The sequence below is a fragment of the Drosophila kikkawai genome, chromosome 2R, assembly GCF_030179895.1.
Source record: "Drosophila kikkawai strain 14028-0561.14 chromosome 2R, DkikHiC1v2, whole genome shotgun sequence".
NCBI lineage: Eukaryota > Metazoa > Arthropoda > Insecta > Diptera > Drosophilidae > Drosophila > Drosophila kikkawai.
The window spans coordinates 27,539,035-27,553,791 of NC_091729.1; the positions used below are offsets into that span (position 1 = coordinate 27,539,035).

General features: G+C 38.4%; 1 protein-coding gene across 5 annotated transcripts; it reads left to right on the forward strand.

The window, feature by feature from the left end:
• The first annotated feature begins 36 nt into the window (after window positions 1-36).
• oys (lysophospholipid acyltransferase 6) lies at window positions 37-14,688 on the forward strand. Of its 5 annotated transcripts, none has more exons than XR_001770645.3 (8): window positions 37-375; window positions 10,408-10,631; window positions 10,685-10,853; window positions 10,917-11,087; window positions 11,419-11,766; window positions 11,833-12,165; window positions 12,553-13,709; window positions 14,208-14,688. XR_001770645.3 is itself a non-coding variant. In XM_041776821.2 (8 exons), exons 1-8 carry the CDS (start codon window positions 280-282, stop codon window positions 13,023-13,025), a joined length of 1,674 nt encoding a protein of 557 aa, XP_041632755.1. In that variant the 5' UTR covers window positions 37-279; the 3' UTR covers window positions 13,026-13,176. The 5 variants fall into 5 exon arrangements, 3 of the variants coding, with proteins under 3 accessions (XP_041632755.1, XP_070140907.1, XP_017020085.1); XR_001770646.3 differs by having other exon boundaries at window positions 14,229-14,688; XM_041776821.2 differs by lacking the exon at window positions 14,208-14,688 and having other exon boundaries at window positions 12,553-12,805; window positions 12,946-13,176.
• The last annotated feature ends 69 nt before the right edge of the window (window positions 14,689-14,757 follow it).

Consider the following 14,757-nt stretch of genomic DNA (forward strand, 5'->3'; position numbering starts at 1 on the left):
CATCGATGTTTTCTGCACCTCGGCCCACCACTAGTTTTATGACAGCACGCGAGCGAGACGGGCGACAAAACCAAAATTAATAAAATTAAAAATTACAAGTGAACGCCCGCGCGCGCGCCCCTCCGCCCACCCAGCGGAACCTCGATCGGCGGCGATCCAGAAATAGTAGTGACCGTGAGCCGCGAAGTTTCTCCAATGAAGCGCTAAATAAAAAGAGCAACAGCGCAACAACAAAAGCAACGCAGTAGCAAAAGAACGGAAAAAGACACCGCAGGCAAGATGCTAGAACCGCCGAAATTCATCGAGAATGATATGTACGGCGGCAGCCGGACATTCACCTGGCTGGCAGACATGGTGGGGCTCTCCGTGGATTTGGTAAGTTAAGCTATTTCAAGGAATCCCTTGTTCTTTTACCCCCCCAAACTTCGCCCGACTCCTTCGCACCGGAACGGGCGTGTGCACGTGTGCGTGCTGTGTACAGTGGCTCACAGCTTATTTCAACCAGACCCAACCAAAAACTTTAAATGCCTGTAAAACATAAACCAAAGGCTTTTTCCAAAAAATTTAAACGCACAATGTTAGATTTGTGTTCAAACATAATATTTAATAACTTCATGTATTTTTTTTTATTTTTTTAATATTTATTTTTTAATTAATAACAAAAAACAACGAAAAATAAGGCCACAGCTTATTTCAACCAGGTCGGTACTTCTATATATTTTTAATGCTTAAAGATAACCAAAACTTGTTTTAATATTTGGTAATGCAACCTTTGCTATCCATAACCATTATAAGCCTTTTTGGCATGGAATCCACCAACTTTTGGGTTGTTTCTTGGGCTATTTTTGCCCACTCCTCCATCAACGCCTCTTTCAGGTCCGATTTATTCGAAATCTTTCGTTTTCGAATATTTGTGTCCAAAATTGCCCACAAATTTTCAATCACATTCATGTCGGGCGACTGTACTGGCGGCTGCATAACGTGCGGGCAGTTCCAGTAAGGCCAAGCCTGAACAATGCCCGACTTATGTTTCGGATCGTCGTCTTGGTAGAAACGAAAATCTTCCCGAATACCAAGTCTCTCGGCGCTTTCGATGAATTTTTTTTTTTAATCTCAAGATATTGAGTTTTTTCCATTGTGGTATCAATAAACTCGAGATTTCCAACACCTGCTGCCGACATACAGGCCCATACCATAACGCTTCCCCCGCCATGCTTAACTGTCGCTTTTAGATTATTTGTTTGCAGCTCAGTATTCGGCTTTCGCCACAGATAGGATGCACCATCTGAGCCAAATATATTGAACTTTGACTCGTCCGCAAATATGACTGTATTCCAGAATGAAGAATCCTTTCCTAAGTGATCTTTTGCAAAATTTAAGCGTCTCTTGATATTCTTGGCACTAATGATCGGCTTCTTCCGTGCTATTCTGCCATTTAGTCATGCTCTCGGAGCACACGACGAATTGTTTCTGGGTGGCAGGACTTGCCCAACTCGGTCTCCACCTCACTTGCAATCTTCGGTGCCGATAATTTGGGATTTTCCCGAATTTTCCGGACGATATGGCGCTCATCTGTTGGATTAAAAATTTTGTTGGGCGCCGTTCTTCCCTTATCGTGCACCCTATTCTCACGGACAAAGCGGTATATGATGCTCTGGACAGTGGAATCACTTAGACCAACCATTTCGGCAATTTTCCGACGCGAGTTTCCATTTTTGAAATGTTTAATAACGAGTTCTCGCTGTTCGATTGTAGTACGTGGTCCCATTTTTCTTACAGAATTTTCGCGCACTAAATTCTTGCCAAATTTTCCAAGAATAAGCTTGAACCAACTCCGAATAGACTGACCAAAGCACAGAAAAATTTAGAACACCTAATTTTCTAAATAACGGTGCATAGCAAAACTGCAAACTTTTTGGTTGAAATAAGCTGTGGCCTTATTTTTCGTCGTTTTTTGTTATTAATTAAAAAATAAATATTAAAAAAATAAATAAAAATACATTAAGTTATTAAATATTATGTTTGAACACAAATCTAACATTGTGCGTTTAAATTTTTTGGAAAAAGCCTTTGGTTTATGTTTTACAGGCATTTAAAGTTTTTGATTGGGTCTGGTTGAAATAAGCTTTGAGCCACTGTACATACTGGTGTGTGTGTGTTTGTGACGCTGTGGAAATCTGGATTTTACTCTGGGAAGAAGGGAATCTGGGTTTCCTCCAGGTAAAATGAAAACAAAGGAATATTGTTTCATTTTGTGGGTGCTGAAATAGTAATACATTTACCTGGCAAGGATTTTGGTGGAAAAATGTAATCACCGGTTGCACAAATAACGGAATTAATAACAATTTCTTAACGATTTTATTTTTAAATTTAGTAAAAATACATTGATAAAATAACTAGAAAATCTGCTGTTTAATATTATATTTTTGTTTACAATAATCTGAAAACCTTGGAACTAACCTTGTGCATTAATATTTATTTGTTTTATCGAGTAAACACTTTATCCGTGAAATTTGTAATGATTTGTTTGTGTTTCTAATGTTATTTTTCGCCTCATTTGGCAGCTAATCGAATTTGGCACTTGCCTCCGATTGTCCCCACTACTTTGTTGTACTTGCGATTTCATCATAATAATTAAATTTAGACAACTTGAATTATGTGCAGAGAGAGCTTATCAGTTGGCAAGAATAAATGGTGGAATTTTCCATGCCTCACGCTCTTTCTAGCGTTAAATTTTGAAATGACTGCCTGACGCATCGTTAGTTTCGTTAAATTTAAAATGTTTTGCATCATTTAATAGTGGGTTGGGGGTCACACTTACCTAGCTAGCTTTTAGCCCCATCTCATAACCCCTCCTTGGCCATATTTTAAATCCTCTCTCATGCATTAGCTTGCCGCAATGTGATTTGCATAACTGCAGCTGACGGCGCCGGATGGGATTGTGATTCACTCGGAGAGGAGGCATTTTCTGGCCCAAATCAAGTGACAAACACACACATACACACACACGTAATCACCGCGGCGCACACTAGTCATATTTTTCAATTCCGATGACCTAATACCAACATCCGATGTAAGGCAGCCGCGCAAAACCCACACACAGCGCCAGAGGAGACACCGCAAGAAAACTCACCTTAATTCCAGCTGCTATCTGGCAATTGTCTTTATCAAAAAAAAGCTGCTCGAAATCCAATTTGACTTCTCTTCATCTAAATATCTGTTGCCAGCTCCCTCCCGTTCCCTCCTCTCTCCTCAAAGATAATTGAATTTTTAGCGCTTCTTTTGTTTGCAAACAAATATCAGCAGCAACAGCTTGTGAGTGTGAGTGTGAGCGCTGTTTTTTGTTGTTTTGGCTCAGCTGATGGTTGTCCAATGAGTCAGTCAGTCGCTCTTTAAAGCCAAATACGGGACTACCTCTATAAAGAGGACAAAATTGGGAAGGGAGTTGTTAGAGATATTATTTAAAAATATTTCTGAGAAACAAAGTTTGATTTCAATTAAATTTCACGTAATGCTTTCTTTTCCCATCACTGTTTAAGCATAAGAAACTCATGACTATTATTTCCTCAATCTATTATGAACCTCTGATATATAATTATTATAATTTTAAGACTATTAAGATCCCTTTTTAATTTAAAATTCTAATAAAATTAGGTTCTTGCATTTCTGCTTTCAAAAAGTTCTTATAACGAGTATTCACTCTTTACAGCTCTCATTCCGAAAGAGTTTTTGTTTTGGGTGGGCGACGACACTGTTTTTTAAAATTTACAAATCGCTGAGCCCGATATTTTATTCGCTTTTTTTTACGTTTTATTACGCTAATTCACAGCGAAGGCCGTAACACGCAACTGCGCAAAATGCCGGTGAATTGGGCGATTGTTCCGCGGAATTGCCTCATGTTCAAGGCATCTACTATATAGTACTTAAATCTATATATATTGTACTTGTCATAGTGAATCTCTATTCAGGGGATCCGGGAGAGTGCAGTAGCCTTTTGAATGGCGTTAATGGTCAGATGCAGTACCGGCCGGTCGGTTGCGGTTTGTTCTCACCAGTTTGTTTTGCTATCTGAACTTTTCATCCCACGCAGTCGTGCATCTCCTTTACTTTCTTGACATAATGGGGTTGAAAATAGTAGTGACACTATGATAGAAAATATAAAGTTTTAATAATAATATCTTACTTTTTTATTAACTATTTTAAAAGCTTTTAAAAATGTTTAATTTATGTTTCTGAATATTTTATCTTAAATATTATTCAAGATTCAATTCATATACCTTGATCAAGATATTTTATTTACAAAGATAAAATACAAATTTACATTTTAATGATATGTTATATATAATTTTAAAAACAATTGCAGTAACCTCGCTCCTAGTATTTTCACCGTATTTGTGCTTTTTTTCTCCGAGTATTTTATTAATAAACATTAATAAACAACTCATCGCTAGTGTGCCTGTTTTACTTGTGTATACATTTAATAATAATACTACATACGTATTTCCCAATGTCTGCCTTGTCGGTTGGGGAGGAGTCTTAAACCGGATCGTACTCAACGATTGGAATTAAATTGAACAAAATATTAGTTGGGAATTAAAAGCAAGAATTACAATAAAGATAGAGAAAGCAACACAAAGTCCAGTTGTTGCGCTCTCCCTTTCCCACGCTCTATGTGCAATATAGGTGTGCATAGATTATACGATATTATCGCTTCGATGACCTTGAGCTTTGGGGTGTCGCAGTTGTTTGAACCCGTTGCTTTTTGTGTGTGTTTGTTGTTTATGTCGTCTGCTTTGCGCTTGTCGTTTGGCACTCGGCGTTATGTTTTTTTCGCCCATCTGCTTTTGACAGCTGTTTGGCGCCCATCTAACGGTTGTTTGCATACCCTTTACTTCTGTTTCTTTTGTTTTTGCAGCATATTAGTCTCAAATCCGCAATGATTTATTGTTAGATTAATCACCAGCAAGACAAAACGAGTTAATTACTTTCGTTTTTATTTTTCGTTTCGGTTCGTTTGTTTTGCTTGGCTGTTTCTGAAACCGATTTCCATATCTCTGCATTCTTAACTCATTTCGCAATGTGCTCCTTTGTCTGCCATCTTCTTGCTTTTAAGTTATAACTTTTGCTTTTTATCGTATGTTCGTTCGCCTTTAGTTGGGTATTTCGCTTGCCGGCTCTTTTACTGTTTTATTTTTAGTGATCACGCCACCTTTCGGTACGCGCATTGCCGCTTTTATATTTATTTATTTTATTTTGGTTTTTTTCGCACAATATTTGGCAACAGAGGGAGAGTGCTGCGTTTTAATCAAATGATTTATGGTTTGTTTCCATTGCCAATATATATGTAGTTGTGTGTGTACAATTCTCGCATGTTTGTTTGCATTTCCTACATCCCACTTGATTGATAACTCTTGACATATCGGATATCTGTGGGTATATTTAGAAAAATGCAACAATTTAATAATGGGATATAAAAAAAAGGAAATTACAGATTGCTTTTTGAATCTAAACAAGTTAATTTGATACGGTTCATTTCATGGTTCACTTGGTTTAAATATTACTTAAAAGAGATTAGTTATACATATTTCCCTTAATTTAAAATGATATATTTTTGTCAAATAAAAATTGTAAAAAATTTCAATTTCTTAAAATGTGAAATTTAGTATGCAGTTTCGTTACCCTATAAAAAACCAGCACAGAAAAGCTTTCCGAATTAAATTTGATGCTTTTTTGGCTTAGATATGACTTTTTTTATAAAAAAAAAAATTACCATTTAAAATATAAAAATATTAATTTAAAGAGTGTGAATATTTTAGCTCTTCTTGAGGTGTTTTATGATTTCAGTCAGCGAAGGAGTCGTTTCCGACCCCATAAATCATATATATTCTTGATCAGCCCAAAAAGCGGAGTCGATCTAGCCATGTTTAGGAAAAAACAAATTCAAAAATTTTTTTTTTAATTTTTGAGGTCCTAAAATTGTTGAAGTTGTCAAATAAAAATTGGAAAAAATTTCAATTTTTTTAAATTTGAAATTTAGTATGCAATTTTGTTACCCTAGAAAAAACTAGCACAGAAAAGCTTTCCGAATTGAATTTGATGCTTTTTTGGCTTAGATATGCCATTTTTTATATAAAAAAATACCATTTCAAATATATAAAAATATTAATTTAAAGAGTGTGAATATTTTAGCTCTTCTTGAGGTATTTTATGATTTTAGTCAGCGAAGGAGTCGTTTCCGACCCCATAAATCATATATATTCTTGATCAGCCCAAAAAGCGGAGTCGATCTAGCCATGTTTAGGAAAAAACAAATTCAAAAATTTTTTTTTTAATTTTTGAGGTCCTAAAATTGTTGAAGTTGTCAAATAAAAATTGGAAAAAATTTCAATTTTTTTAAATTTGAAATTTAGTATGCAGTTTTGTTACCCTAGAAAAAACTAGCACAGAAAAGCTTTCCGAATTGAATTTGATGCTTTTTTGGCTTAGATATGACATTTTTATTAAAAAAAAATTACCATTTAAAATATAAAAATATTCATTTAAAGAGTGTGAATATTTTAGCTCTTCTTGAGGTGTTTTATGATTTCAGTCAGCGAAGGAGTCGTTTCCGACCCCATAAATCATATATATTTTTGATCAGCCCAAAAAGCGGAGTCGATCTAGCCATGTTTAGGAGAAAACAAATTAAAAAAAAAAAATTTTAATTTTTGAGGTCCTAAAATTGTTGAAGTTGTCAAATAAAAATTGGAAAAAATTTCAATTTTTTTAAATTTGGAATTTAGTATGCAATTTTGTTACCCTAGAAAAAACTAGCACAGAAAAGCTTTCCGAATTGAATTTGATGCTTTTTTGGCTCAGATATGCCCTTTTTTATATAAAAAAATACCATTTCAAATATATAAAAATATTAAATTAAAGAGTGTGAATATTTTAGCTCTTCTTGAGGTGTTTTATGATTTTAGTCAGCGAAGGAGTCGTTTCCGACCCCATAAATCATATATATTCTTGATCAGCCCAAGAAGCGGAGTCGATCTAGCCATGTTTAGGAGAAAACAAATTAAAAAAAAAAATTTTAATTTTTGAGGTCCTAAAATTGTTGAAGTTGTCAAATAAAAATTGGAAAAAATTTCAATTTTTTTAAATTTGAAATTTAGTATGCAATTTTGTTACCCTAGAAAAAACTAGCACAGAAAAGCTTTCCGAATTGAATTTGATGCTTTTTTGGCTCAGATATGCCTTTTTTTATATAAAAAAATACCATTTCAAATATATAAAAATATTAATTTAAAGAGTGTGAATATTTTAGCTCTTCTTGAGGTGTTTTATGATTTCAGTCAGCGAAGGAGTCGTTTCCGACCCCATAAATCATATATATTCTTGATCAGCCCAAAAAGCGGAGTCGATCTAGCCATGTTTAGGAAAAAACAAATTCAAAAATTTTTTTTTAAATTTTTGAGGTCCCAAAATTGTTGAAATTGTCAAATAAAAATTGGCAAAAATTTCAATTTTTTTAAATTTAAAAGTTAGTATGCAGTTTTGTTACCATAGAAAAAACTAGCACAGAAAAGCTTTCCGAATTGAATTTGATGCTTTTTTGGCTTAGTTATGATCGGTTTTTGATTGAATGACAGATCCTATGGCGAACATCAAGGGTATACAAATTTCGGCTTCCCGAAGTTAGTTTCATATTACTAAAAATACAATGTTTAATTGTCCCACAAGTTCATCTTGTGGTAAATAACCACAAAGCCGGCATGCGAATGGGGGCTAAGACGCACAACTCAAGACCTAAGGAATGGAATTCCTGTGAACAAAGGCAGATGAGCCCACGCAAATTGCTGGCTCGGCACATGCAAGTCATATTGCATTGTTTCCGGATGGAACGGAGAGGAACGAAACGGAACCATGGCAACATCTTATCATGGAATCCAGTGATATCTTTTCTTAATAACATTCATAGTTCCCCGCACACAATGCACACGGAACGAGTGGGAGGCTGGGGAATCCCCACATTTCACTTTAAACTGTTTGCTCTGCCCATAGACCATATTTGCAGTAGTTTCTTGGAACTACAAGTAGTAATGTTTGCCCTGCAGGATGTGGGAAAGGAACCACTTTATAATTGGAATACACATTGCGGCTTTAAGTCATTTTGCGTGCCCTGAAATTCGATTGGTTGTGCACCTGAATTCATGCTCGATTTAATTATTTCACCTTGGGGCGCGGTGCTGTGGACACATGAGCCGTGTGTTCGAGGCCCCACTGGAGGGAGACCCTCGGTATGTCTGTGTACTTATTATGTGATTCGCCTCTCCACCCCTGGCCAAGCCTCAGACTTGAGACAAAAGCCTCAGCCATGCCCTCAAGCTTGGAAGATGACTTCCCCTGCTTCCGCATACTCGACTCGCATCATGTAGTTTATTGTAAGGATCCAAGATGTAACTGCACTGCAATAAAAATTAATTAAAGATAGAAAGGGATTTTTAGGATGAAAAGCTGCAAATGAGTTCTATTGAAACCTTAAAAATACTATTATTTAAGCTTTACCTATACCCTCAACCCTGACTTTAACAGGAATATAAGGAAATTCATTAATCTTTAATAGATATTTTTCCCAAGTGAGGTTTTTCCCAGACTCCATGCCAACAAGTTGCTCATGCTCGTCCACTTGTTGCCCTTCTCTTGTTGTGTTCCCCTCTGTTCCATGCCTGAAAAACATAATTCTTGAGCAAGATTTTCCTTTCGTTTGGCTCTGTGCTTGGCTTTTTAGCCATATAGATGTTGGCTGAGGCAAGCGATAACCGGTTTCCCACAGCAGCAGCAATGTGAACCAACTTATTGCGCATGAGGCATTCGGTATTCCGATGATGATTACAACATGCGTCCGAATGGGAAACTGCTCTTTCGATGGCTATTCTTGTGGCCATCAGCGAGTGATTCACCTTGTAATCAGCTCGATTCCCCCAAGTCTTTAATCTTAAATTGGTGGCAAAGAGAGGGAAAGAGCCTTGTATATCGGTCGGGCCTCATTGTTTTGGCCCGACTTATCTCTGGTTATCAGACCTCGTTTTAGGGCCGCCTTTATTTCTGACCTATGGCGTGAGTTTTGTGGGGCCTTTGATACGTGGCCCCTTTGTGTGTGCGAGCTTGTGGGTGCTACTTCCCGATACACAAAGGCAGATAATGTACGCGGGTATGTCTATAAAGCGAGTACGTGTTATCGACGAACTGGTGAAGTGTTCTACGGTCATTATGAAATTCGACAGCAACAGGAACTTGTAAGAAGTCAAAGAATATACATACATTAAGAAAGCTTTGGTTAGATGTAAATAATTAGAGCATTTACTATCAGAGTTTTTTTTTATTGATAATTACTCTTATACATTAAAAAAGCTAGAGTTTAGTGTATGTCTTTTTAAATTTGCCTAAAGCATTCGTTTTGTTTATGGAATATTTAAAGCACCTCGCAAAGAGATCTTTGGACCCATCTACCAAACCGGAGCACATGCAGCCGGCACGTGTCGTTCTAGATTTGCAATTGTAATACGAGAGAACATCAGCATCATGATCATCATCTCCCCCCAGAGAATTGCGGCCACAATTGTGCTAGTCGAGCATTGCACTTGATCATGGGCGATCGGTGATCACGATCACGCGTTGTGATCAATGTGCGCCCGCCTGACCCCCCATGGCCTTGGCTTCTATTCGAAGATCTTGGCGAATATATCGCTCGATATATGCATGCCTTCCTGCCCTTTGCTGGCTGTCATTTGTCACATTGAGCTCTAGAACTAGAGCAGTGGGAAAGGTAATTGAAATGGCTAATTTATGCCACACTTCATTTGCCTTTTTCTCACGAGCAGTGCGCTGTGCCAATGAATAAAGAATGAATCGGAGGGGAGGGCATGATATGAGGCAGTTAATTGATATCAATTGCTGTGACGCTTTCTTTAAAACGCATTTAGCACTGTCCCCGATAAGAGCCGATAAGAAGTGGGACCACACCTCAACCAAAACACTTTGAAAGCCAAGCGGATGCCAGGGCTTGTGGGTTCGAGTCACTCTTATCATCGACTATCAGGGCGACCCGACACAATTACGAGCTGTTTGCCGCACAAAATTGTGCTATTATTAAAACAAAGTACATACTTGGGACAGCACAGGCAAAATCAAATCGTCCACTTAATCTGCTATTCGTAATCATGTTCATTAATTAACGATTTGATTGCCAACAAGCGAGTGTGTGCAGCGCGAGTCAATGACTTTAATCAATACCACGTTTTAAATGCGCCTCGGGGCTTTACCTATTTTCTATTGTTTCTTTGTTTAATATAGATTCTAGAATAACTAAAACAACCTTGATATTATATTATTATTATTATTTATTATTATTTATATTTTTTACAGGTAAACTTTTTACTCTGCCAAATATCGGCTCTCTTCCTGGCCTCGCTCTTCCGGTCCGTGCTGCATCCTTCGAAGGTGTCCAGCAAGTTGAGGCACACCTTTGCCCTATCGATTGGCCTGGCCTTTGGCTACTTTTGCTTTGGCCAGCAGGCTATTCACATTGCCGGTTTGCCGGCAATATGTTACATTGTCATTCGCACCCAGGATCCACGCATCGTTCAAAGGTAATTACTTGTGTCTTATGAAAAGTCCTTGCTAATTATTTTGACCTTTACAGAGCCGTTCTGCTGGTGGCCATGAGCTATCTATTGTGCGTGCATCTCATGCGTCAGCTTTATGACTATGGATCCTATGCCCTGGACATCACCGGGCCTCTAATGATCATTACACAGAAGGTAACCAGCTTGGCCTTCAGCATCCACGACGGCTTTGTGCGAAGGGATGAGGTGAGTTTTAAGTGAATCTTATTTTTCTTTATTTTAGTTTTAATAAATATATTCTCTTGACAGGACCTAACCAAGGCCCAGCAGTATCATGCCATTCGTAAAATGCCCTCGGCTTTGGAGTACTTCTCCTATGTGTGGCACTTTCCCAGCATCCTGGCCGGTCCTTTGGTCTTTTACAAGGACTACATTGACTTCGTGGAGGGCTACAATCTGTTGAGCAGCCCGTCAGGCAACGTAAGTTTATTTTTTGTGGTTTCGTAATGGTCACTGCAGTAATTTCATTATCTGAGAAGCACTGCAGCACCTTTATTACTATTTATTATTTGGGTTATGACACTCGTTATTTATAATTTCACAAAGAAAACGAAATTCAATTGTAAAGGAAAAGGTTAATGGAATGTTTTTCAGGGTAAATGTTTATTAAAAGTAGCTAAAATCCTTTTTTAAGTCACATTATCAAAGTTATAAAGTTCTTATTAATATAAAAGTTAATAGAGCTCTTTAGTGGCTTATACATTCTATATTTTTGATTGATTACAAACTTGAAATTCCCCTTCATTCCCAGGGCAATCTGGACAACAGCAAGAAGGAAGTCGTCCTGGAACCCTCACCCACGAAAGCGGTTATACGCAAAGTGGTCGGCAGTCTGGTGTGCGCCTTCATATTCATGAAGTTCGTCAAACTATATCCCGTGAAAGACATGAAAGAGGATGACTTCCTAAACAATACCAGCATGGTCTACAAGTACTGGTACGCCATGATGGCTACCACCTGCATACGCTTTAAGTATTATCATGCCTGGCTCCTAGCGGACGCCATATGCAACAACTCAGGTTTAGGTTTCACCGGTTACGATAAGGATGGCAACCCCAAATGGGACCTGATATCCAATATTAATGTGCTGTCGTTTGAGGTGAGTAAGAATCAATCTTTAAAAATCTTCTTCCTTTAACTAAAATTACTTGATTTTTCGTTATAGTTTTCCACAAACATGCGCGATGCCATTAACAACTGGAACTGCGGCACCAATCGCTGGCTACGTACGCTCGTCTATGAGCGCGTGCCCCTCAAGTATGGCACACTTCTCACCTTTGCCCTTAGCGCCGTCTGGCACGGCTTCTATCCGGGCTACTACCTAACCTTTGCCACTGGCGCTGTCGTTGTGACAGCAGCGCGCACCGGTAGGCGACTCTTCCGTCATCGCTTCCAGAGCACGCAGGTCACCAGGATGTTCTACGACATTCTCACCTGCTTGATCACACGCGTCGTCCTGGGCTACGCCACATTCCCATTCGTTCTGCTTGAATTTATGGTGAGTCTAAAGGTGGTGAAGTTTGGTCTTCTTTGTGGAGGATTTTTAAATTTTGGTTTTAAAATTGAAAATTAGACAGCGAATTCCCAAAATTGCCTCAAATTCGGATGCACCGTTCAGAAGCTATAAATTAACTATAAATTCAATTCCTCTGGATATTAATTCGATTTCTAATCATTGTTTTCAAGTTATAAAGTCAATTTTTAATTTCTGTAAACATAGAATACAATGGCTTACAAACTTTCCATACTTGCAGGATATTTCTTCCCTTTTTCTCCAACTCACCCCATATGCATATATAATTTTTTCTACATTTTCTTCCCCCACAAAAATCAAAAATCAACAACGTTTTTTAACCGACTCCATATATTCTGTTTCGCTTTACAGGGCAGCATCAAATTGTACCTGAGATTTTATTTGTGCCTTCACATCATTTCACTAGTGACCATATTTATTTTACCCAAGTTTATACGCGGCGAGCGCCGGTCTCGTGCTGGGGCGGCCAACGGAGGCTCCAGCGTACAGCTGGCGGCAAGTGAATTGCCCTCAGCAGATGCTAAAGCTGCCACCTTGACCGCTGGCAATGATCTCAACAAGGATGAGGCGGAGGAGGAGAAGGAGGACAAGCATGCTCATCAATGTAAAGTCAACACGCCAACACACCAACAGCCAGCTGCTGCTGCTGCTGCTGCTTCACCACACAACACAACAACAAATGAACAACAACAACAGTCAACTGAGCAATCGAACAATGTATATCTACGACAACGCCACCCACAGCAGCAACAGCAGCCACATCTGGAGAAGATGCCGAAGCCGAAGCCCACGAGTGCCCGCGACGCCGTCAGCGTGCCCCATGACCAGTGCGAGATGGATCAATTGTCCAGCAAGCTGAAGGAGAAGATCGAGGCGGAAACCAAAAACATTGAGGAATTTATTGACAAGACTGTAACCGAGACCGTTAGCGGCATTGTGGAGTTCAAGAACGATCTGATGCGCGACATTGAGTTCCCCAAGCTGAAGCTGCCTGGCAGTAATGCTGGCGCTAACCTGGACTCTGCCGTGTCGGGAGGAGGTCTACGCAAACGCAACATTATATCCTCTGTCCATGACAATGGCACAGACTCTGCTGGCAATGCTTCTTCGGCCACCATTGAGCACGAGGAGAATTTCCTAAAGAAGGAGATCGATGTCATCAATGCGGTGGTGCAGCAGGCCAATGTCCTGCCGGCGGTGCTCAGCAATGGTCATGCCAAATAGTAGCAGCGATTAGCAGCAAGTGTGGGGCAACTGATAGGATACACAAAAATTAATAATAACAACAACAACAACAACAACGATGATAAAGATAGAGATGTCACGGCAGGGAATGGAGGCACACCTGATCGATTGATTAATAGTTCGAACTGAGAGAGAGATTTATCAAATACGCACACAATATGAAAGCACACAACAGAGACACACACACACACCAGGCGACACTTTTTGATGGCAAGGATAGAGAGTGGTTCTAGTTGAAAGTCCTGAAGTACACTGTAACTGAGGTAATTGTCTTAAAACACGAATTAGCCAAATAATAAATAAGTATTCGACACACAACAGTCAGCAGCCAAGACCAACCTATGTTCAAATTTAACTAAATGTGCACCGGAAGTCTAATTGTTGTTACCCCAAAAAAAAAAAGAACAAATCAAATCTATGTATATGTACGTTTTTGTAGATGTTTGTTTGTTAAAAATCCCGCGGCATGAGGCCTGAATAGAGCGTTCCAAAGTTAAACGGCATACATATCCTGTTTTTACACCGAGAGATATATAGAAGGGATAACCGTATATGTGAATATACATCCCTAATATAAAATTAATAATTTTATATAATTTATATCTCCAGTAACAGACCAAGAACTTGACCGTCTTTGGAACATTCTGTTGGCCTCGCGCCTTTTAATTGAGAAACTCATCCAAGCATTATATGTATGTGTATATATATATGTTAAAATGTTTATCATATAGTCTATGTGCGAACTAAACTCAATTTTCCAGCATCTTTACTATCTATTGTAGTTGAAATCCCGCCCAAAACGGAACCAGAACAAGTAGAACCAATGAAATCCTCTTCACGCCAATAACGCGGAAAACAAAACGAACAAGAAGTCAACCAAATCTTAACGTTAGACTGAAGCTATTGACAAAAGTAATAAGCAAAAAAGCAAAGCAAATTGTGTGTAGTTCAAGTTAGTTAGTAAGCCGTTGAGTGTTGCTTTTTGATATTCAATTTATTTCCGATTTGGTATGGGAACAGAGAGTGTCTGTCCAGCTTGCTTCCACTAAATATACTCTACACCTTTTTTATTCGTAATTTTTTGATTTTAATTTTTGTAAATGTCGGTGTCCTCCACTTGTGGCTTCCTCCTACTCCGTAGATTTTAAGCACGCACTTTATATAACCTACCCTCCTCTTTGTTAGATTTTACATATAATAAACGATTTCGCCACAAATCCTCATCACATATGGAACTATATACATATATATATTTTTATATTTATTGTAATATGAGAAGAAAGCAGAACAGAACGATATCTCAGCCAGCGC